Source organism: Ursus arctos, unplaced genomic scaffold (assembly GCF_023065955.2).
Source record: "Ursus arctos isolate Adak ecotype North America unplaced genomic scaffold, UrsArc2.0 scaffold_20, whole genome shotgun sequence".
NCBI lineage: Eukaryota > Metazoa > Chordata > Mammalia > Carnivora > Ursidae > Ursus > Ursus arctos.
The window spans coordinates 7,375,531-7,399,098 of NW_026622875.1; the positions used below are offsets into that span (position 1 = coordinate 7,375,531).

The 23,568-nt window shown below is 33.8% G+C and overlaps 1 protein-coding gene and 1 non-coding gene across 2 annotated transcripts in view; one reads left to right on the plus strand and one right to left on the minus strand.

The window, feature by feature from the left end:
• RSRC1 (arginine and serine rich coiled-coil 1) overlaps window positions 1–23,568 on the minus strand; it is a 414,405-nt gene that overhangs the window by 295,367 nt on the left and 95,470 nt on the right. Inside the window, exon 4 of the mRNA XM_057315931.1 lies at window positions 11,069–11,242. Within this exon, the coding sequence (XP_057171914.1) occupies window positions 11,069–11,242 (174 nt within the window). The remainder of the gene's footprint in view (window positions 1–11,068; window positions 11,243–23,568) is intronic.
• Window positions 20,240–20,312, plus strand: TRNAR-CCU (transfer RNA arginine (anticodon CCU)). Its single transcript has one exon. It is a non-coding gene; the product is annotated as a tRNA-Arg (tRNA).

The window sequence follows — 23,568 nt, forward strand, 5'->3', positions numbered from 1 at the left end:
TGGCTTATTCCAAAGACACATTACTTTTCAAAATTTGATATCTACCAGTTTCTTTTTTCTAACGTGGAATGCCATCCTTCATCTTTCTCAAGAAAAAGAAGCTAAGACTGTAACATTACAACCAAACTGATTTTTGTGATCTACTTCCAGGTGGCCTGTCACAGGCTGGCATATCCACAGAGGCCAAAGGCTGCCATTTCAAAACCTCCTCTAAGAGTTTATAAAGAATTAAAACAGCAGCACTCATTGTTACATTTCCTAACTGCACTTGCTGTGTCAGTGATCATCACATATGTCATTATGTCATAGCATTTAGAAAGTGCTTTGTGTTTATACCCGCAAGGTCCACTCTCTGACTGAGATTGATTCCAATCTTCCTGTAGTTACATATGCAATCTCAAAACCTAGGGACAATATCTTCAGCACTAAATGAAAAGCATTAACCCCAATGACACCATCTGGAGTTTTTATTTTAGGATATACTTTCAATGTCTTGAAATCTAAGCTATGTTAGCAATACTCAGATGAAAGGAATGTACTACAACTTACTCTGCTTTAGTGGAAAAGGCATAACTACATCATCCAAAAAGACATACGCTAGTCCTATCATCTGGTTACACACTCCATTTACCAGGCCATTAAGAACAGTTAAGCTAGCCTTTTAAAAATTGTCCTATAATATCACATTGGGATATAAAAATAGATCATCATACAGGTATCTATTTCCCAATCTTTGCTGTTTAATCAAAGGAGGTTAAATTTCTGCTTCTCTACTTCTGCTGACCAAGATTTATCTAGTATGTCAAGCATACATTATGGTTTATACCAATCTGTTCTATTTTGGAGATGCCACTCCAATGTTCACTAGACTGGGAAGAAAGCCTATGAGAACTGAATAAACTAAATTTTTTAAAAAAATATATTGAACAGATTGTTTCTATTTGGATTAGCATCATTCATATATGGGATACTCAAGGTGCTTTACAATGAGGTACAAATTAGAACTATAATGAGTACTTACAAGCAACAGCTTAGCTTGTAGGGGAACTGTTTATTTAGGAAGAAAAGACTTGGCTGACATTCCAAGTTTATTCCCTCTACATTTCTCTAACAAGAGTGCAGATTTTTTAGCTTACAAAGCCATACATAACCTAACTGAAGGCAAACACCAAGGCCTTCAGTAAAGGATCTCTATGGGATTGTAACTTAAGTCTAGTCGTTTGCCCTGTAACCATGTACCAAATCAACAGAGTAGGAGATACCAATTAAGATCCTGAAATAAATTAGATCAGGCATGAAGAGTCATCAATGAGGACTGGAATTTTAATCAGTATTTAAAATATAAATTCTAGAAGTGACATTCAATTTTTTAAGCAACTGATGCTAAATGATATTAACTATAACATAACTGGTAACATTTAAAGTACAGAAAAAGATAATGGAAGTTATGTAGACTTGGTAAAAAGTAGTCTGGAGACTTTGATGGAGGTAATGTATATATGTGTGGGTACACATGCACACTAAAAATAGACATGGAGTAGTTGCTTATTTTTCTAATACTAAAAATTCAATTTTGCCATTTTCAAATGCTTAAAAGCTAGATTTTATTACCTGGAAACAACTTCTTTTAAAACCATCTCTACAAATGCGTCAGTACTTACTATGGCCCAGGTAAATACAGTGTTGAGTAAGATAGACAAGGCATATACAATCTGGCAATTACAAAATTTGTAATTACAAAATTACAAAGCTCTCTATTCACATTAGGTATAAATACTATGAGTGCTAACTGCAGGGCTACTTAGCACAATCACGAGGGGCAGAGAATATCTCATGAAGGAAGTGATGTCTAAAGGGAGCCTCAAAAGATGAATGGAACTGGCAGGAGACGTGGAGAAAAAAAGAATATTTCAAGCTGAGAGAACAGCCTTTCAAAAGAATCAAAAGTTAGAAAAAGGAATGATAGTTGAGAAACTGGTAATCACAAGTATCAATAATTAAATTTGTGTTGTTAATAAAAAATACCATTCATTGAGACCCTGCTCTATAGCACTAGACTTCTTACACATACTGCTTCTAATATTTACAGCCTTTCGATTATCATTATCCCCATTTTACAGAAGAACACATTTAAGCCTCAGAGATAGTAACTTGCCTTGTCAGGAAAAAATTTTAAATGACTTAAGATGGCCAAAAATTACTCGGTATCTCGTCTAGGGTGCCTTTCCAAGTTATCTCCACCTTTCTGCCTTTCCTTGCCTATTTTTAAATTTCAGAAATTATAGATAATGGACAGCAATCCAAATGATTATTTTCCACAGATATGCAAATGAATTTTGTCCAGTAGAGTTGTCACTGATCTGCATCCTGCATATGGAAAAAGCCAGTTTTGACTCTATTAAACAATTTTGTGTCCCACAAACATGTGTCTGTTCTTTGGATTCTCCTTGGAGCTATTGCAGTAACCATCTTCATGGTTCCCCCATTAATTAATGAGTTAAATAATACCTTTGCATATGTTCATGAGTATTTTTATGAGTCATAATTTTGTCTTTTTAAAAAATCATCCTTTAATGGCTCCAAAGCACAGTGAGTCAGAATTTGAAAGTTTGTGTGGATTCTGTTATGATTCCAAAGATAAAGTTCCTTCCTACACACAACTCACTATTTCCTCCTTTTATTCTTGAATATTAATGTTAACACAATTTTTTGTAATACCTCTTATAAGGGTCTCACTGAATTTTTTTTTTAAAGGTTGATGTGATGAAACATACTAATAAGTCCAGCATGAGGCTACTTTACTCTCTCACTAACTTCACCTAACTGTAATTCCTGAGCCTCCTATGGAATGAAAAAGGAAAATAAAAATACCTTCTCTCATTCCAAGGCTTTTCACAGCCAGGCAACCACAAAAAGAAAGAATGAACCTACAATTCATGCCATTTAATGCTCTATCAGGCATAATTCAAGTCAAATCCCATTGGGCAAACTCTGGGATAATTAAAATGTACTAATATAATGAATAAGAGAAAGGTGGCGACCTGGGGAAGAACTTCTAAAACCCTTGCCTCCTGCTTTTGCTGATTATTCTTTTTGTTATGTTAGACTCCCTTTCTTGACCTTGTCTTTCTGAAAAAATTACAGATTGTTTCTGTTGAACAAAACTAATACCTAGTGGCAAACCTACACAATGGAAATTGGGTGGTAAATTTTATTGCAATAAAAAATACCCAACAACATAAAGGGCCACTGTTACGGTATTCATTCAATTCAAAAGGAAATTGTAAAAAAAAAAAATTCATTTAAAAAGGAAGAAAAATCCAGCGTGCACATTTATATAAAAATGTATTTGTTTACCTGCTTGACAAAATTGACAGTATGAAGCTTCCTTTGCATGTTACAATGACATGTGTTAAAGGTATACGCTTCTTTCGAACCAAACATTTACCCTTCGCCACTGGTGAAAGGCAACAAGATCTCTTTACAAAGCCTCGTCTTTTTCAATAAATTTTGCATGAAAACATGTTACACTGGCACAAAGTTGCCTGCTGTCACATTCGAAGTGTGATAAATGTTTAATGAAAACAACACCACACAGCTTGGTGTCAGACAACAGCTATCACACAGCCCTGCTTTGATCCAAACAGACACTTAAAAGGAGTTCTAAGCACGCTCTGCACCACAGAACACTATAACCTATATGCAAATGGACTAAATTAGCATAAATGACTTCCTGCTGCATAAAGAAATAAGAGGTAAGGAAAAATATGACAGCCTCTAAGAGTATGTAACTGCTGTCAAAACTCAGAGTCCAGCATTCCCAAATCACTTCAACATCTTCTGCCAAGCACTAGGTAGGAAAAATCTCATCAACAGAAACTTAGTGCATGAAACTCTACAACTGAAGACTCTGGAACATTGCCAGGTCAAAGCCTTAATCAACATGTATCTATAAAGTGTGATTACTACATGGTACTATATTTCTTATACACACTGCTTGTAATACTTCTAGTTTTCTTAAGTATCATTATCCTCATTTTACAGAAGAATAAATTAAGGCTCAAAGAGAATAACTTGTTCTGTAAGGAAAAAAAAATTTTAAATGATTTAAAATGAGCAGAAATTTTCTTTCCCAGAATCTAAATACCATAGCACACTTTTAAATGTGTGTGTGTGTGTGTGTGTGTGTTTGTATTTCAGAATACTACATTTTCAAAGGTAGTAATTCCTATGACCAAAAAGTATACGCTGCTTCTGTTGATAAGCCTTCTGAGCTTTTAGTCTATAAAGACATATCTGAAATAGTTTTGATACAAGTGATATAACTTCTAATTACACTGCACAGTAAACTTTTTAATGAAAGATTTTATAAATAGGTAACATACAGGCTATGAAGCCCAATTTCAATCCTGTCCCAGTAGCTTCTAATGTATTTTCAGAAAGATTTAAAGACAACTGATGTAGCGGGAGTCACACGTCAGCATCAGAAATTCTATTTAAACATATTCCCTTTCCATTACCCACCAAAAAGAACTGCTTCAGTTGTCCATATATGAATTTCTATGTCCAGTGGGAAATACTTACCTCTCTCTAAGAGCACAAAGGTTTAAAAAGTTATATAAAGAAAGAAAAGAAGAAAAGTATAAACTCAAGTGTTCAAGCAAAATATTCTAGAAATCCTGATTGGCACATTTCTGAAAACAACATCCATCTAATGAAAAGTCAATAAGGGAATAATAACTGAAAGCCTTTCATAATACCACATTTAAAGGAGAATGCATTCAGGAATACCAAATTAGATTCCTGATGAATCCCAAAGTTACTTAAATTAAGAAAGTATTTAATAGGCAATAACTGCTTTAAACCAAATTTTCCTGGCTGGTAATTTAAATCCTGATGGAAAATAGATTTTAAGCAAAACCATCCAAATTCTACTCTTAAGGATGGCAGTATGATTTAAAATAAAGAGCAGAATGTCACTGGTGGTATTGACATATTTCTTCACAACCAATTTTTCTTTTTTTTTTCTTTTTAAGATTTTTATTTATTTATTTGAGAGAGGAAGCATGAGCAGGGTGAGGGGCAGAGGGAGAAGCAAACTCCCCCACTGAGCAGGGAGCCCGATGCAGGGCTCGATCCCAGGATCCCAGAATCACGACCTGAGCGGAAGGCAGACGCTTAACCAACTGAGCCACCAAGGCACCCCTCACAATCGATTCTTCAAAGAAGTCTATAAAAGATGTTTTATAATAGCCAACTATACTTGATGGAGTTTGATCAAATGTTGCTGAAGAAGGCACAATATGAATATACAGAAGACTCAGATGGGGTGTATAATGTTCATAACCATCAAACCAAGCTGTAATTATGAGATGTCATGACAAGTTTCATATTTCTGATTTTTGGCTCTGAGTATAAGTATGCTTAACAAAATAATGTTGTGTCCAACTTCAACATAACTACTGTTAAGAAAATTTGTTTTCATATTTTAAAAACATATTTCCAATAAATAAATACAAATATCTAATGATATGATAAATATTTTAAATTTTAAAAATCGGGTGGGGGAAGCTAATAAAAACAAGAAAAATCTGTATCAATGTTTAAAGATAAAATAGTCTTAAAAACCAAATTTTATAAATGTAAAACATTAAAATTAACATCATTAAACCGTCTTCAAAAAATCTAAGACAAGGCTCAGTTTGTGTCTTTCTTAAATTAATCCTTCATATAGTGTTATAAGGAAAGACATCTTTTAGTCCCTACAAACTCCTAATACCTTCCCTGCTTTTATTGGGCCTTCCTTACTCAGTAGCTTAATAAAATGAAAAGATCAATTTACAACACTATAAGATATAATCATTCAAATGTTCTAGGAATTCCAAGAACTACGTTTAATTAGCTGCTGTATTTATAAGATTTTTCAGAATTATCTAATTTGGTATCTTTTTCCTCAAAAGTTTAATAAAAAAAACTTTCTTATTATTAGGCTTATTAATTTTTTCTTGCACATTCCTTTCTCTCCCACTTTTATTTTCCCAATTTATAAAATATTCCTTTACCATTATTGTTCTTACTCTTCTTACTTTGTACTTTTAAATATATGCTTTATATTCTATCAATTTTCATATAATATTGACATTTTCAAACTAGATTGATAAAAACAAACATTGTTATAAATATAGAGGCAGAAACACATGAGTTGTTATCTTATGTGGGAAAGCAGCTACGTTATTTAGCATAACATAAGCTAAAATATTTGTTATTGGGTTGCTCAACCACAATGAACTAATATATAAGTCTAATTATATGGCTTGTGAATTTTTTTCCTTTTTCTCCACCCACTTTTTTTCAGTGGGGGTGGGGGCGTGAAATCATTTGGCAAGAGACAGCTAACAAAATGATCATAGAGATAAATTTAAGGGCTAGAAATTTTGTCATTCTTATTAAATATAATTCTAAATAAACATAAGAAATGCTGTTGTAGGAAAATGTGTGAGAAAGAGAGAGGGAGAAAAGAAAAAATAAATCTTTTACTAATCACAGATTTCTGGCCTGATCAAAGAAAAATAAGGCACAGAAATTCAGTTCTCTTTAGGTATTTTCTAGGGAAGTTTAAGCAACAGCATATCACTGATCTCAAACATTATGTCTCATCATCAATGATTATGGATTACTACAGGAATGAGGACAATGTACTGTTAAGAGTCAAGATGCTCTTGTTAGTAAATATGAATCAGAAGCCTAACTCTACCACTTACTAGCTCTGTGATTACTAGTTTTCATCTATTTGAAGGATAATAGAAGTTCCTATTCCATGAGGCTATTACGAAAACTAAATAAGATAATGCATGTCAACTGCTTAGCAAAATTCCTGACACTTAGAAAATACACTTAAAACGTTAAACACTTATTATTATGTCCACGGTAAACAAAACATTTTGTTCATACCTCATATAGACCTGATCTTATCACTACCCTACTTGGAACTTCATCAGCTTCTCACTGCCTTTAGAATTAACTCCAATCTTAACTTATAAAGTACTCCAATACTCATTTCTCACCATTATTCCTCTTCAACTCTAAATCAAGCCTCATTAGACTTTAGTTCCTCATATATGCCATACCCCCCTTGCTCGTCTCCAGGTTTTTCCACATGAAGTTCATTTTGCACATAACATTCTTTCTCACCTCTCCCTTCAATGTATAAAGACCACTTCTTCTGAAACCTTCCCCGACATGTTGACTAGTCTGGACCAAACAGCTTAATGCTCATGGAAATATCTTGCAACCACCATGTGTCAAGACTGAGGATGAAAGCCAACATGCTAAGACTGGCCTGTTGGAAGGGTAAAAAAGTACCCAGATCTGCTTACCTCTAAACTCTTTGTTTTATTAGCAATAAATGTGCTCATGGTGGCACTGGATGGCACAGTCAGTTAAGCCTCCAACCCTTGGTTTTGGCTCAGGCCATGATCGCAGGGTCATGAGATCAAGCCCCGCGTTGGGCTCCGTGCTGAGTGGAGTTTCTCTCTCCCTCCCCCTTTGCCCGTCCTCCCCGCTCTCTCTCTAAAATAAATAAATAAATCTTAAAAAAAAAAAAGGTGCTCAAGGTTTAAGCCAGAAGCTGACAAACTACAACCTGTGGGCCAAATCTGCCAATTGCTCATTTTTGTAAATAAAGTTTTACTGCCATATAGCCATATCATTCATTTACATTATCTATGGCTGCCTTGGTGTTAAAAGGACATAGTTCAGTAGTTGCAACAGAGACATATGGTCTAAAAAGCCTAAATTATTTGCTATGCAGCCCTTTACAAAGAAGTCTGCTGTCCCTGGTTTAAGCTACTATGGTTTAGGTTTTGTTACTTATGGCCAAAAGCATTCTAACTCATACACTGTTTCCATAGCTTCCTAGTGAAACATTCATCTGATTTCACTGTAATTACTTACAATCTTCCCCTCTATCTATGCTTATTTTGCCATCTGCATAAACTCTCCAAGTAGGACTGACTTACTATTACCACACTATTACCAAAATAGTACTTCACAAATAGAAGGCTTTTAAATATTGCTGACCAAACAAGTGAGCAAATGAATGAATGAATGTATCTGATCAATAACCAATCAATATTTATCAACAACTAAAATGTACATTAGGTACTCTAAGTGATACAAAAGAGTATAAGATATATTCTCTGCCCCGAATGGCTTAAGAAATCATGTCTAAGAAATAAACACATAAGCTTTAAAAAAAAATTATTTCTGAAGCAAAGCAGGGTATATCTGTACATATATAAATATTATCATTAAATGTGTACACTGACCCCCCCCAAAAAATTCCTGATTTTAGATCATACCAAAAGATAAGAATCTGGATGTCCTCGGCACTAACCAGAAGAGACACTATCCAGATATAACAGCACATTATACTATGGTCCATTAAAACCATGGAAATTACTGAATCAAGCTACCCAACAGCTTTTTGACATTGGTTCCCTGAGCCCTTCAACTGACACCTCTTGTTTTGACTTTGTTCATCCCCTTTGTTGACATTTAAAAAATAGTGATGAATACAACATTATTACCTTGTAAATCTGTCATCCAGAATTCAGTCCCTCAAACATAATCGCCACTGAGTTTAACCTGTAAAGCTGGCCCAAACTTTCAAGACTGATGTCATCATATGAGACTCTTCCCTGAAACCACCCAACCTCCCTTTTTTATCCATGTACTCTTTTTTCTTAACTTTAAAATCTCCAAAATAATGCTTTATGTAATATTAATTTTATACAACTGTGTAACTATTCTGGTTAGGTGGAAAGCAAAAATTTAATGACTACCAGAAAGCATAGTCACTCTTTTCATAGGCATGTAACATCTAAAGAGTAAACCAAAAGAAAAAGAGAACAAAAAAAGAACAAGAAGCAAGGGAGTTCCTTGACTGACGTAATTTATTCATCCTCTTGGTCCATATTTTCCAGTCTCAAAAAACTACTCTCTATCCTCTCCTCAAATCTATCATCCTCCTGACTTTCTCCTCTCTCAATAGATTTCTCTCATATCCTCTCTGATCTTAATTTCACTCTACCACTCTAGCTAACTCAGCCTCCCTATCCTTATGGCCAGATAGCCAACCCCGTCTCCTCTCCTATAATATTCAACAATTCTTAAAACTAGAAAAAAACAGAACTCAGAATTTTGCAGACCACAACTGCTCTCTGTGCATTAAAAGTTGTGAGTTGAACAGGAAAAAGAAAGTCATATAATAATATTATCCTCTTCTAAAATCCACCAGAAATTTATCATTTCAAAGAATCTGTTCATATAATATCACTGTAAATCTGGAAATAAAAAATAAACACACAGACAATTGTGAAAAAGAATGGAATGAGAGATGGATGAGTTCCATATCCTTTAATAAATTTAATTCTTCATAGAATCAAGATCTCAAGGAACTATATTTAAGATCCTGACAAGCTCCCTGACTTAACACTGAGAACTGATACATTACAGACAAACACTTTTGTACTGAAGTATTACAGTGGGTATACATGGGGTATTGAAAGACTCACAAAGGGGGATAAATTCCAAGATGTTTTACTTCATATAATAAAAGAGCCCAATGCCAATTTTGGGTAAAACAAACAAGAAGCTATAATTCAAACTACAAACCAAGACTTTGTTTCATTTTAACATTTTCTAATTTAACAAAGAGTTATGAATGGATTTCAACCTCCAACTGGACAAAGTTAGACTAATTGTTTCAATAATACCAATTCCAGAAAAAATAAATCCTGGGTCTCACACACACACCCTTACCAGTGGCCAAGTCCTATTCCATATAGAAAGAGGCCTAACCAAGAAACAACAATTGTTGGAGAGGATGTGGAGAAAGGGGATCCCTCCTACATTGTTGGTGGGAATGCAAGTTGGTACAGCCACTCTGGAAAACAGTGTGGAGGTCCCTTAAAAAGTTAAAAATTGAACTACCCTATGATCCAGCCATTGCACTACTGGGTGTTTACCCCAAAGATACAGATGTAGTAAAGAGAAGGGCCATATGCACCCCAATGTTCATAGCAGCAATGTCCACAATAGCTAAATCGTGGAAGGAGCCGAGATGCCCTTCAACAGATGACTGGATTAAGAAGTTGTGGTCCATATATACAATGGAATATTACTCAGCTATCAGAAAGAACTAGTTCTCAACATTTGCTACAACATGGACGGCACTGGAGGAGATAATGATAAGTGAAATAAGTCAAGCAGAGAAAGACAACTTATCATATGATTTCTCTGATCTATGGAACATAAGAACTAGGATGATCGGTAGGGGAAGAAAGGGATAAAGAAAGGGGGGGTAATCAGAAGGGGGAATGAAACATGAGAGACTATGGACTATGAGAAACAAACTGAGGGCCTCAGAGGGGAGGGGGGTGGGGGAATGGGATAGGCTGGTGATGGGTGGTGAGGAAGGCACGTATTGCCTGGTGCACTGGGTGTTATACACAACTAATGAATCATCGAGCCTTACATCGGAAACCGGCGATGTACTGTATGGTGACTAACATAATAAAAAATAAAAAAAATAATAATAATAAATAAATAAATAAAAAAAAATAAAGAGGCCTAACCAATAGGAAATCACATGGTTCCCTCCCTTCATTTCACCTTTATACTTTTCTCCTAACAGCTTTATAATAAATTAACAGACATTTTTAATCATGAACTAGTCTTTAAATTTTAAAATCATATTCATAAGGAAATTGAATGTAGTACTTTCCTAAAGAATTATGTAAATTTTCTTTATTGACATACTAAGCTTTGATAGTGCCATTTATTTTGTGTTTCTAAAGTTCGGTATATAAGTCTTAAATGAAAATGGGAATATAAAGGAAGCATAGTAAAAATCTGAGATAACCACTTTGACTTATCCTTTCTTCTTTATCTAATATATTTTCCTCTTGTGTCCACCTAAGAAAAAAATCTCAGAGAATGAAAATTTAGTTTGAATATTGCCATGGAATCACTGAGTCATCACTACTTAAGATTTGTTTCAACTTACCCACGTTTGATGCTGTGTAATTCCTTGTCCTTGCATTTATCTTTCTCCTTTTCTCTTTTCTCCTTGTCTCTGCCTTTACGTCGTTCTCTATCCCGAGATCGACTTCGGGTTCTTCGGTGACTGGACCTTTCACTGCTTCGACTATGGGAACGTGGACGAGGTCTTGACCTGGACCTATAGTAAGTAGATTTTATTACATTCATTTAGTGTATATTTTGTATTATGAAATGCAAATATTCTTTTTTTTTTTTAAATACACTCCTTTCTTTTTTTTTTTTAAGATTTTATTTATTTATTTGACAGAGAGAGAGACAGCCAGCGAGAGAGGGAACACAAGCAGGGGGAGTGGGAGAGGAAGAAGCAGGCTCCCAGTGGAGGAGCCTGATGTGGGGCTTGATCCCAGGACCCTGGGATCACGCACTGAGCTGAAGGCAGACGCTTAACGACTGAGCCACCCAGGCGCCCCTTGAAATGCAAATATTCTTAAAAATGATCTAAAAGGATTTAGTTTTTAGTTATGGATTTAGTAACTAACTATGTGAAATAAGCATCTGTATAGGATTCTTTATGAATAAATATACTCAATTAAAATGATATGAGGGAAATATATGTTGTCAACTTCAGAGGAAATTAAGGTTTAGTGAAAAAATGTCTCAAGTGTAAGCCTTAAAGGTTCAAATTGCATACTGACTACTGAAGTCTCCTCAAATAATATAACAAATCTGTAATGTATCTAAGATAATTTCCAAAAATAGTGTCTTCCCTATCTCTACAATCTCGGCTTCCATATCTATTCAACTTCTTTTCTTACGTCTAATTGTTACAATTAAACTATTCCCCTCCTCTACCCTAATCCCGCTATTCTTTGTATTAAATAACAGTAAGAGGTAGGATATACTATGGTTTTTTTAAAAACTAAATATTTCAAATCCTGCTTACAGTACTGAAAGAAAGCCTCTATCACACTGGTTATCTTATAGATATTATAAAAAAAAACAACTACCTAAAGGCATTATTGGATAGTGATCAAAGGAAGGCAGATTCTGTAGGCGGCCAACACTTTTGAAAAGAACAGATCAATAACAAAGTTTCCCATTCTATATCAGCTTCTTTTCTGAAGGCAAGGCTAAGTCTGTGCCATGCAGGGCAGCTAAAACTCCAGCAGAAAACTTCAGGATTTTTGTACTAAAAAAAACAGAAGAAACAACAGAGCAACCACTGCAAAAGGAAAATGAAAGGAGAATCCTGAAAATGAGTGAGAAAAGGAAGCCAAAAATTCTAGATGTAAACACTATTCAAATCCTGGACTGAACCCTACACTATGCATAGGAGGGGAAAACTCCACAGGTAGCTAAGGATAAAAGAACTGAAAACAACAAAGGTCCCTGAAGAGACAGGACTTTTACAATTTTAATTCAACTAACTTAATTTCCTGCTAAAACAAACAAGTAAGCAAACAAAATCAACACTCTTCAGAGGAATATAACAGACCCCAGCATATTCAAAAATATGACATTCACCATTTCCAGGATAAAATCCAAAATTAAGATAATACAATGGAGATTAACCCTGAGATAAGCCAAATCTTAGAATTAGCACAAGGATTTTTAAAAAGTATAACTATGCTTGTAATAAATACAAAGAAATCTCAGCAGAAAAAATAGAAAATGAAAAAAATAGAAATTCTATAACTAAAAAATACAGTATCTGAAATTTAAATTACGCTGAATGAGATTAAAATCTACTAATCACTAATGAGATTAATAACAACAGAGGTAAGAATCTGTATACTTGAAAATAAATCAATCAAGATTACCCAATCCGAAGAATTAAGAAGAAAAAAAGACTGTCAATAATAAAAACAGATCCTCTAGGATCTCTGTGATAATATCCAAATCTCTAACAAGTTTATTTAAACCCAGAAGTAGAGAACATAAGATAGAAAACAATCTTTTTGTGGTGGCCAAAATTTCCCCAAATTTAGTGAAAGACATATTTTCAGATCAGAGAAGTTTAGTGAATGCCAAGATAAATATGGAGAACCATGACTATCGATGAAAACTAAAAGTAAAGAGAAATCTTGAAAGTATTCAGAAAAAACTGACACATTACAATCAGGAAGGAGAGCAATGATATCCATTACTGCTGGCTTCTCATTAGATACAGTGGAGATCAGAAGACAGTAGAACAAAGTTCTTAACATGGTGATACAAAAAACCAATCAGCCCAGAACTTTATATTTAGCAAAATATCCCTCAAAAAATGAAAGTAAAATAAAGTCATTTTTAAGATGAAGGAAAGAATAAACCATAATCATCAATAGTAAATCTGTATTACATTAAGTTCTAAAGTAAGTTCTTTAGGCTGAAGAGAATGATGACAGATGAAAACCTGGGATCTTTAGGAAAGAATAAAGACCACTGGAAATGGTCAATATATAGGGAAATATAAAAAAACTACTTCCTGGGGCTCCTGGGTGGCTTAGTCGTTAAGCGTCTGCCTTTGGCTCAGGTCATGATCCCAGGGTCCTGGGATAGAGCCCTGCATCGGGCTCTCTGCAGGAAACCTGCTTCTCCCTCTCCCACTTTCTCTGCTTGTGCTCCCTCTCTCGCTGTGTCTCTGTCAAATAAATAAAATCTTAAAAAAAAAAAAAAAAACTACTTCCCTTAATTTACTTAAAATAAATATATGTGCTTGGGTACCTGGGTGGCTCAGTCATTAAGTGTGTGACTCTCAATCTCAGGTCAGGTCTTGATCTCAGGGTCATGAGTTCAAGCCCTGCACTGGGCTCCATATCAGGCACTGAGTCTACTTTAAAAATAAATAAATAAGAATAATAAAGTACGTGTGTGTGTGTGTGTGTGTGTGTGTGCACGCGCGCTTACAGTAAAAATTGCAATGTTTCACTGTAGAGTTTATAATGAAAGTAGATATAATACATATAATATGCATAAAATAATCTACGTGGCACGTAAATGGAGACCTACACAATTATAAGGTTTCTACATTTCACATGAATGGTGAAATAATAATTCTAAGTACACTGAAATGGTAAGGGTGTATATGTAATCCTTAGAGCAGCCACTTAAAGAAAAAACAGAAGAAAAGAAATGAAAATATGTATAGCTAAAAAGCCAAAGGATGAACTAAACAAGAATTCTTAAAAATATCCATTAATCCAAAAGAAGTACAAAGAAAACTCAGAGGGACAAACATAAAAATTTTAAATAAAATAAAATATTATATAAAATATTTATATGTAAATACATAAAAAAAAATACATCAAAATATACATATAAAATCATAAAATAGATATATAGCAGATGGTACACTTAAATCCAAATATATCAAAAAATATCTTAAATATTAATACAATCAATACTTTAATTAAAAAGAGCTTGTCCTGGGGTGCCTGGGTGGCTTAGTTGGTTAAGTGTCTGACTCTTGATTTCGGCTCAGGACATGATCTCAGGTTCGTGAGATGAGCCCCGAGTTGGACTCTGCGCTGGGAGTGCAGCCTACTTAAGATTCTCTCTCTCTCTCCATCTGCCCCTCTACCCCTGTACTCTCCCCCTGCCCAAAAAAGCTTGTCCAAATGAATCAAAAGGCAACACACAACTAATGCTACCTACAAAATATTTACTTTAAATATACAGACACAGGTTTAAAGTAAATGACTAAAAATAGATATATCATGCAAACAGCACAGGAAGGGTGTAATGACTATATTAATATCAGATAAATTAGACTTGAGAAACTAAAAGTATCACCAAAAATAAATAAATAAATAAATAAATAAATAAATAAATAAATGGATACTTCATCATGATCAAAGGATCAATTCATAAGTAAAAAATCATACAAAATGTTTATCTGACCACAACAGAATTAGAGTTTAATAACAATAAAATATCTATAAAAAAAATACATAGAAATGAAATACTCTTCTAAATAATTCATTAGAAATCACAAGAAAAATTAGAAAATATTTTGAACTGAATGATAGTGAAAATACAACATAGGAAAATTTGTTGGATGAGCTAAAAGCAATGTTCAGAGGTAATCTTATAGCTTTAAACGTTTATAAAAAGAATAAAGGTCTAAAATCAAATACCTAAGGTTTCATCTTAAGATGCTAGAAAAAGAAGAGCAAAAAGTAAACCCAAAGTACACTGAAGGAAAGAAACATTAAAGAACAAAAATCAATGGAATAGAAAGCAATAATGAAAAAAAGCCAAAATCTGGTTCTCTGAAAATACTTACATATTTGGTAAATCCCTAGCTAGACTAACCAAGCAAAACAGAAATGAGCAAACACAAATTGCTCCCCTAAAGGATGATAGGAAGATGCATAAATTAGACCTGGGTATTTAGGACATATGTAGATCTTGAAAAGAATTACGTGGGTTCCAATGATAGAAATGTCTATCCTCTTTCATCCCTAACTGGTTTACTCAGTAAATAAAGAGTGATATTATAAGATAAGGTCACACACGTTTTTTAATATGTGATTTTCAGAAGTTACAATGCTTGCTACAATGTCAACATGGGTTTATTATCCTAATTTATAAAAATGAAATTTCTATCATTTTCTCTTTAAGTTTGATTACTTCCTCTCTTAATTTTGACACAGGACTTCTTTCCACATCAAGTTTTAATTTATCCTGACATTTTATTTCCCCCACAAATGTTAGTTTATTCATTTCTAATTAAATCTTCTATTATATGTGAATATATAGAAATTTTAACAGATTATTCTAAAATTTTTGAACACTCACATAAAATTTAAAGTTTGCTATTAAAAGAAAGTAATAATAACAAAAATGGAGGGGGGCCTTTTTTGTGATAGCCTCAGCCACTATACATATATATCTTATGCATATACACATAAAGTATATTATTTTAATTTGGTTCTACATTGTTCAGGACCAAAATATGATTCTTGCAATTAGTTTTCATTTAACTAGTGAAAATGCAGAGTACGAAAGACGAGTTAACATTAGTTTAAACTCTAACAACAAAAATAAGCTTCCCTTTTTTAATGAATCTTTAATGTAAGCTCATTTCTTAGTGGTTTGCCCTTTTGTCAAAAAATCACTGACAAAAATGTGCAACCATTTGTGGATTATAAATGAGCTGGATTTTGGTGAAATCATGTTTCTTCATTGTATCTTAAAAAACAGATGTATCTGCTATTAATATACGTAAAGGTATACAAGTATTAAGTTAAAAAAAATAAAGGATTCCTTATATAGTGGTGTCCTCAAAGAAGTTATTTCCTCTCTGGGCATCTTTTTCCTTATCTACAAAAGGAGGATAATAACTACCTTTCAGGGTTACCTAACTGAATTGTGAGATAGCAGACAAGTGATTTGGGAGCAAACAGCACCAAGAAAGACTAACTGAGGGATGTACTAATCTGAATGAATGAGTAAAATCTGAATCGGAAGCATATTAAGTATGTTTCCCCGCTTTCTATAGCCAATCCAGTAAAGAACAGCATTTTGATTTTGATAGACCTTTAAAATCTTAATGCTGGCATAAGGGTTACTCAAGTCTCAATATATTTCTTTTAAAAAAGGAAGGTAAGAAATAATAACCTTGGTCAACAATCTATGTCTTCTCCACAGGAAACCCACAGCAGCCAAATACATAATCTTCACAGATTTGCTATTAACAAGAAAATCACATTACCTATCATATAAGCTTTTGAAGAATAAAGGAATATTTTTGAGAGTCAAGAAGGGCACAGTAACATAAAGACAACAGGCCTAAATTGGCACTGTCCCAGAGAAACCAGAAAGTAGCATTACTAGATCACCGTCACAGCAAAGCTAGAAACCACAATTAGAGGCCTTGTATCAATTACTATCTGCCCACCCTTCCACAGCACCTACTTTTCCAATCTCTATTCTTCCCAATATACCCAATTCATAAAAAACACAGTTACCTCTGAACTCATCTCATGGTTTTCCCTAACACAAAGATTCCACTGTAGAAAACCTATGACTAACATTGTCCAAAACATCTTGCTCATTATTCACCATACATCAACATATGCAACCCATGACGTTTTGGAACATTTTCCTATAAATGTTGCCGATGTGGCTCACTCAAAGAACTCTGATAGCAACAGCAGATCTATAAGTTAAGCCATCCATGATATCAAATTTAAAGAAAGTAACAAGGTTTAAAATATCACAGTATGCAATATAAGCTACTGGGCTTTTCCCCTCTTTTCCCTTGTTATTTTAATTCTCATATTATCTGTCTCTTAATTTTGCTTATAGGCTACATGAAACAAAAAATGACTTAAGAGAGAATACATGGGGAAAAGATAGTAAGTCTGAAACGCAGGCAAAATAACATTATTAAAGGCTGTTTATAAGGACCACAAAATCAAAGATTTAAAGTGAATTCAGCTGCTGACTTCTTAGTTGTCACAAGAATTACTTATATATAATTTTGAGTAAAATGCATATCTTAGACATATGAACAATTCCATTTATTTATTAAGTAACTTTAACTATATATTTGAAGGATCTCCATCAAGAAGAAAGTAACATATCACAGTAAAGAGATTTCCTACCCTGACTAGACAAACAAAAAAGTTAAAGAAACTACACTAAAATTTAAGATGTTATTTGTCCATCATTCCTTAAATACATACCCTTCTGATAAATCACTCTAGAAGTCTCTAGAGTACCATAATCAAAATGGAGATATATTATAAAGCAAAGAAACATTTGATAAAAAATGTGGCAGTCTAGAACACACAATATATAAGCAATAAATGGACAGCAAGATGTCCTATTATACCAGATAAATGCTTTCAATATCTACAGAATAGGAACAATCACCATAACATCCCTACATAAAATGAATTACTGCCCTCAAAAACCAATACGTCAAGTTTCTTAATTGGCTAATAAGTTCTAAACACATGTAATCAAAACAAATATCCTAATATTTTATCTTTCAAAAAAAATAACTACAATACTTCAAATAGTCTCTTAAGGAGAGTTCTATAAATAAAGACTGTATTTACCATAAGGTAAAACTATACTTAAAATTAAATTTTAAAATTATACATTGAATAAATTAACATGATTCCATGTCAGGATGACATTCTGAACATGGACATCTACTTTCACACCCAACTGAAATCCAACTAAAACCATAACCACAAGGGGAATTTTTTTTAAAAGGATGTATACTCTAAGAAAGAAATATACTATGAAAAGGAAAGTGGTGTCCACTGGTGGCTCAGGGCTCCGTAAAACAAGATGTCATCGAAGGATCTGAAAACAAACTTAACTTTACCCATAAAGTTCCCCATTTATTAGAGAAACTCCATTTCACTGTATTAATAATGTACAGTGCTATTCAAGAAATGTTGTAAGTCACCTAAAACCTTCAGTCCATTCACAGAATTGCCTATTACTGCTGATCCAGGACTTCTGCACATTATCATGTACAACAACAAAAGGAATCAACATCCATACAAAATAACTACAGTTAAGCCTTGAACAACACAAGGTTTGAACTGTGCGGGTCCACTTACATGGAGATTTTTTTCAATTGATGGAGTATAGTACCATAAATGTATTTTCCTTATGACTTTCTTAATAACGTTTTCTTTTCTCTAGCTTACTTTATTATATGAATACAGTATATGGCATACAACATACAAAATATGTGCTAACCAATTGTTTATGTTATCAGTGAGGCTTCTGATCAACAGTAGGATATTAGTAGTTAAATGGGTCACAATTATATATGGATTTCTGACTGCATGGTGGACTCGCACCCCAAGAGTCAAGGATATTAAAAAAAAAATGTTAGAATCAAATATGCCCCACAAAAATGCCCACAAAGCAGAGGAGACTATAACATACTATTTCCAATATTAATTAAAATAGCGTAGAATAAGAAATACAGTGTTGAAGATTCAAGAAAAAGAAAACTTCTAAAAAATAAAAGTAGCAAAAACAATCAGAAAAAGTAATAGAAGAGGTAGACAATGAACATTGAACTTAACTGAGGCTACAGAAAAAGAAAAAAAAAAAGTAACAGAACTAACATTCACTTTTAGTTCCAAAAACACTACTGGAACTAAAAGAATCTATATGTAGAAAGGGTCTACTGTGTACCTGGAGAAATGGATTAACCATAGTCAACTCTTGAGATATATACCCTGATAAAGTTACTGCATATTCACAATAAAGAAAAAAGAATACTCTGATCAAGTCACTAACAACGAAAGAAAGTCACACTGGCATCAGTCTTCTCAAATGCAAGATAAATAGCAAAAGAATGGCTTTAATTTTCCTTGAGGAGTTCAAGGGGGAAAAATATGTTCACAATGTTATATCTAGTCAAGTTATCCTTCAAGTATCAAAACTATAGAAAAAAGGTGATAAAAGTACTAATTTATGTTATTAGACTTTAATAAGTCAAGGACATGCCACAATTTCCAGGTTAAGCACTCAAAGTAAATTAAAAGAATGTAAGCTAACAAGCTGATAAGAAAATGCAATAACATTAAACCAAAGAAGGAAAGAAAGAAGGGGAAAAAAGGAAAATGGATTGGAACAAATAGAAAACAAAGAAGAGAGATTTAAATCCAAATATAACAGTAATCACAGTAATCAATAAACAAACTAAATAGCACAATTGAAAGAAAAAGGCTGTCAAATGAAAAAAGCAAATTATAGACAGCTTTCAAGATGAACACATTAAATAGAAAACAAAATGTGAAAGTAAAAGTATGGGGAAAATATCATGAAAGCACTAAAAGAAGAAAAACGATGAGATTATATCAATATCGATAGACTTCAATGTAAGAAATATTTGTAGAGATAGAGACATTTCATGATGATGAGGTCACTCCAAAAAGAATACAAAACAATTCTGAACTTGCAAATCTACAATCAGGATTTGTCTGTGAGTTATCTCAGTAACTAATAAAATAAGCAGGTGTTAAAAGGGGGGGGAGGTAAAATATAGAAGATTTGAACAAATGGTAGTTAAATTCACTTATTTGGCTGCCTCCCAAAACTGTGTAATATTCATTCTTAACATGTGTGTCTGTTATATTTCCTAAAATAAACCTATGATGTGCCATAAGGCTAACCTCAAAACATTTCAAAAATGAAAGGTGCTCAGGGCACCTGGCTGGCTCAGTCGGTAGAGCATGTGACTCCTGATCTCAGGGTTGTGAGTTCAAGCCCCACATTGGGTTGTAGACATTACTTAAAAATAAATTTTTTTTAAAAAATTAAAGTTCAGATTATGTTCTCTGACTACAGTGAAATTATGCAAGAAAAAGCAAGACAACTAGAAAAGCCTCTAAATGTTTGGAAATAATTTTTTCACTATAACCTATGGAAAAGATGAAATTACAATGGATAGTTTTTAAATATTTGAACCGAATAAAAACTAAAATATGGCACATCAAAAATATGTAGGCTAGCCAAAGCACAGTAAAGATGAAAATTTATAGCATTAAAAATACATATCAGAAAATAATAAAAGCTAAAGTAAATCACCTAAGCAGCCATTTCAAAGAGTTAGGAAAAATAACAGAAAATTACACTCAAGATAAATAGAAATAAAAGCAAAAATTAATGAACCAGAAAGATAGTTGATTTGTTTAAAAGACTAATAAAGTTGATAAATGGTGGAAATGACAAAAAAATAGAGTAATCACAAAATAATATTACAGTTAAGTGACCTTTCACATACTGGGATGTTAAAGGCTATGGGAATAGCCATCTCACCACAAACTAGCAGAAAAGCAGGCAAAAAGTATGAAACAACTATTTCAGACACTGAGCAATAAGGTAGCACAAAACTGTGATTCCCAAAGAAAAGGGAAACAAATAAGGGAACCCTAGGATTGCCCCCAGCTTACTGCCTTGAGGAAGTTTCCAAGCCACAAAGCAAGGAGAGGGAACCCAAACAGAGTTTTGAAGACTTGCTGTCTTAAGGAGATAGAGACAGACCTTCAAGGAGGCCAAGGTGGCTAGAATTTCTAAGGCCTTAGAGGGAAGTTGGACAGAGAGAGAGGGATCCAGAAATCTGCAGTGGGCTCCCCTAGATCTTCTCACAAGTTCTAATCTATAATATGTGAGGTGAAATTCCATGGGACCAGGGGAAAATACACTGGAAAGCAACAGGAATCCTGAATAGCCTATGGAGGGGAGAAATAGTGTTCCACCAGCCAGAATGGAGACACTGTACATGAGGCACAGTGAACAGAGTCAAGTATTGATACTGGAGCTAAATAAGCCATACAGTAAAGAGGTATTCTGGACCCATGCTAATGAAGCTTAAAAGCAAGCCTTGATATCGGCAAAATACCATCTGAAGAAGTCAGATCATGGGTACATGAGGGTGTATTATACTCTTCCCTGTTACAGTGGATGCTTAAAGTTTTCCAATCAAAGGCTAAAAAAATTATTTGAAACTTCATTTATAAGTTTGTTATTTAAAACTCACCATACAAATCACAATGGTTTTTCAATCCAATTCACATAAGCCTACTGACAGAAAGTACCTGAAACCTTACGCCAAAGGACTATTTCAAATATAACCACCAACAATAATGCTTTTTCTTTGGAGAAAACACACACATTCTGAATTTTAACTAAGATGAATTCAGTGGGTTAATACTCTTCAGCTTTGGTCAGTAATGGACCCTACATCTGCCTCAGAGAAATCTATCTGGATGAGCAAAGGTGCCAACTATTCTAAACTGGAGAACCAAGATCAACTGTCCTCACCAGGGGCAGAGGATCAAGCATCTAGTTGTGGCAGAGCAAGTGATTGTGAACAGGGGTTGCTTGTTTATTCCTGACACAGTAATTCCCAATCTATAGTGCCCCAACTGAAATGTTTCTTATCAAAATTCCAGATACATTTATCTGGACCTATACCTGACATTAAGTTTTACAAAAGACTTAACAGAATTCAAAGCTGGAAAATAAAAATCAAAACCAATCTCTCATCTACATGATAGTTCATGCTCTAAAATATGCATAATAATATGCTTGCTTATTGTATCTCTTATTTAGCAATGTTATAGGACATAACATTTTCCCCTATTATTACAAAGTATCTTCTACATGCTAAGAAGCATGCTGGCTGTATTCATCTATTTTATCTTTTAATTCTCCACAGTATTTAAACATATACTTATTATTGTCCTCTTCTTTTGGTGTTTGGGGGATTTTTTCTTGCTTTGGGTGGAAGTGGGTGGGGTTTTTTTGTTTTGGGGTTTTGGGTTTTTTGTGGGTTTGGGATTTTTTTTGGTTTTTTGTTTGTTTGTTTGTTTGTTTTCTTCATTGGTTAGTTGGTTTGGTTTGGTTTTTGCTCTGAGAAAACTGAACTCTCAACTTTTCAGAGTTCACAAGGCCAATGTGCAATGGAGCTGAAATCTGAACCCAGGTTTCTCCACATCCTTTCAACTACAACACTGTTAGTAAGATCTGATTGCAGTGTCATTTTCAAATAAACTCCATAAGAAAATAAATATCTACCCAAACTCATTTCCAAAATATTACCAAAAGACTTAAATCCACCTTATTACAGGTAGATCCAATCAACTAAGTGTCTTGGAATTCTCATCATGTCAATCTTCAAAAATTCCCAATCATCACCTCTAGTCCCCCGATTTTTAAGAGAAGATATTAAAAGATACAATGGGGAAGAGGGGGGAAAAAAAGCAAAAGAGAAACGTGGAATGCCAGTGCCTCCCCCCTAAAAAAGCATATAACCCACCCACTATGCCAAAGGTTAAGTCATTTAGTCAAGTTCAAAGATCTTCAAAGACTTCTTAGATCCAGATAAGCCCATATGTTACCGAAATTCTAAGAAAAAGCTATTACTTTCCAATCTGCTTCTCATGTTTAAGATACAGAACACACAGATGCTTGGCATCACTCATCAGTCTTCCTAAATTTTCACACCAGATAATCAAGGTCCACCAATAACTTTCCTATCTAAAAATCTTAGAAATGTCTTTATTCCATCACTGCCTGGTTCACTTGTTAAATCTGAAAGTAACCATAAAAGACCATTCAGTTACTGTACAATAAGTGTTAATTTGCTAATTTCTTCACAGGTAATCAATTAAAATGTAAAATATTGGATAAAATTAGTTGCACTAAATTTAACAGCTGTTCCATAAGCATAATTAGTTTCACAAGGGCCATATGTATTCTGAACAGAGACAGAGTTGAAACAAACAGACAGATTTTAAGCAAGTTTGAGAAAATCTGCATTTAATTAGCAGGTGGGCACTACAACTGCATAACGTTTTTATACATTTATATTTATGAAGTGACAGAAGATCTAAAGGCTTTTTAAAATGGCGTTTATTGTTTGAATGGGAACTGTTTTGCTGCATGCTAAAGTGATTTAAGTCCTTATAGCTCTGCTTTGAAAAAAATCATAAATGGTGAAAGAAAACATGTGGAAAACTGTAAAACTAGAAA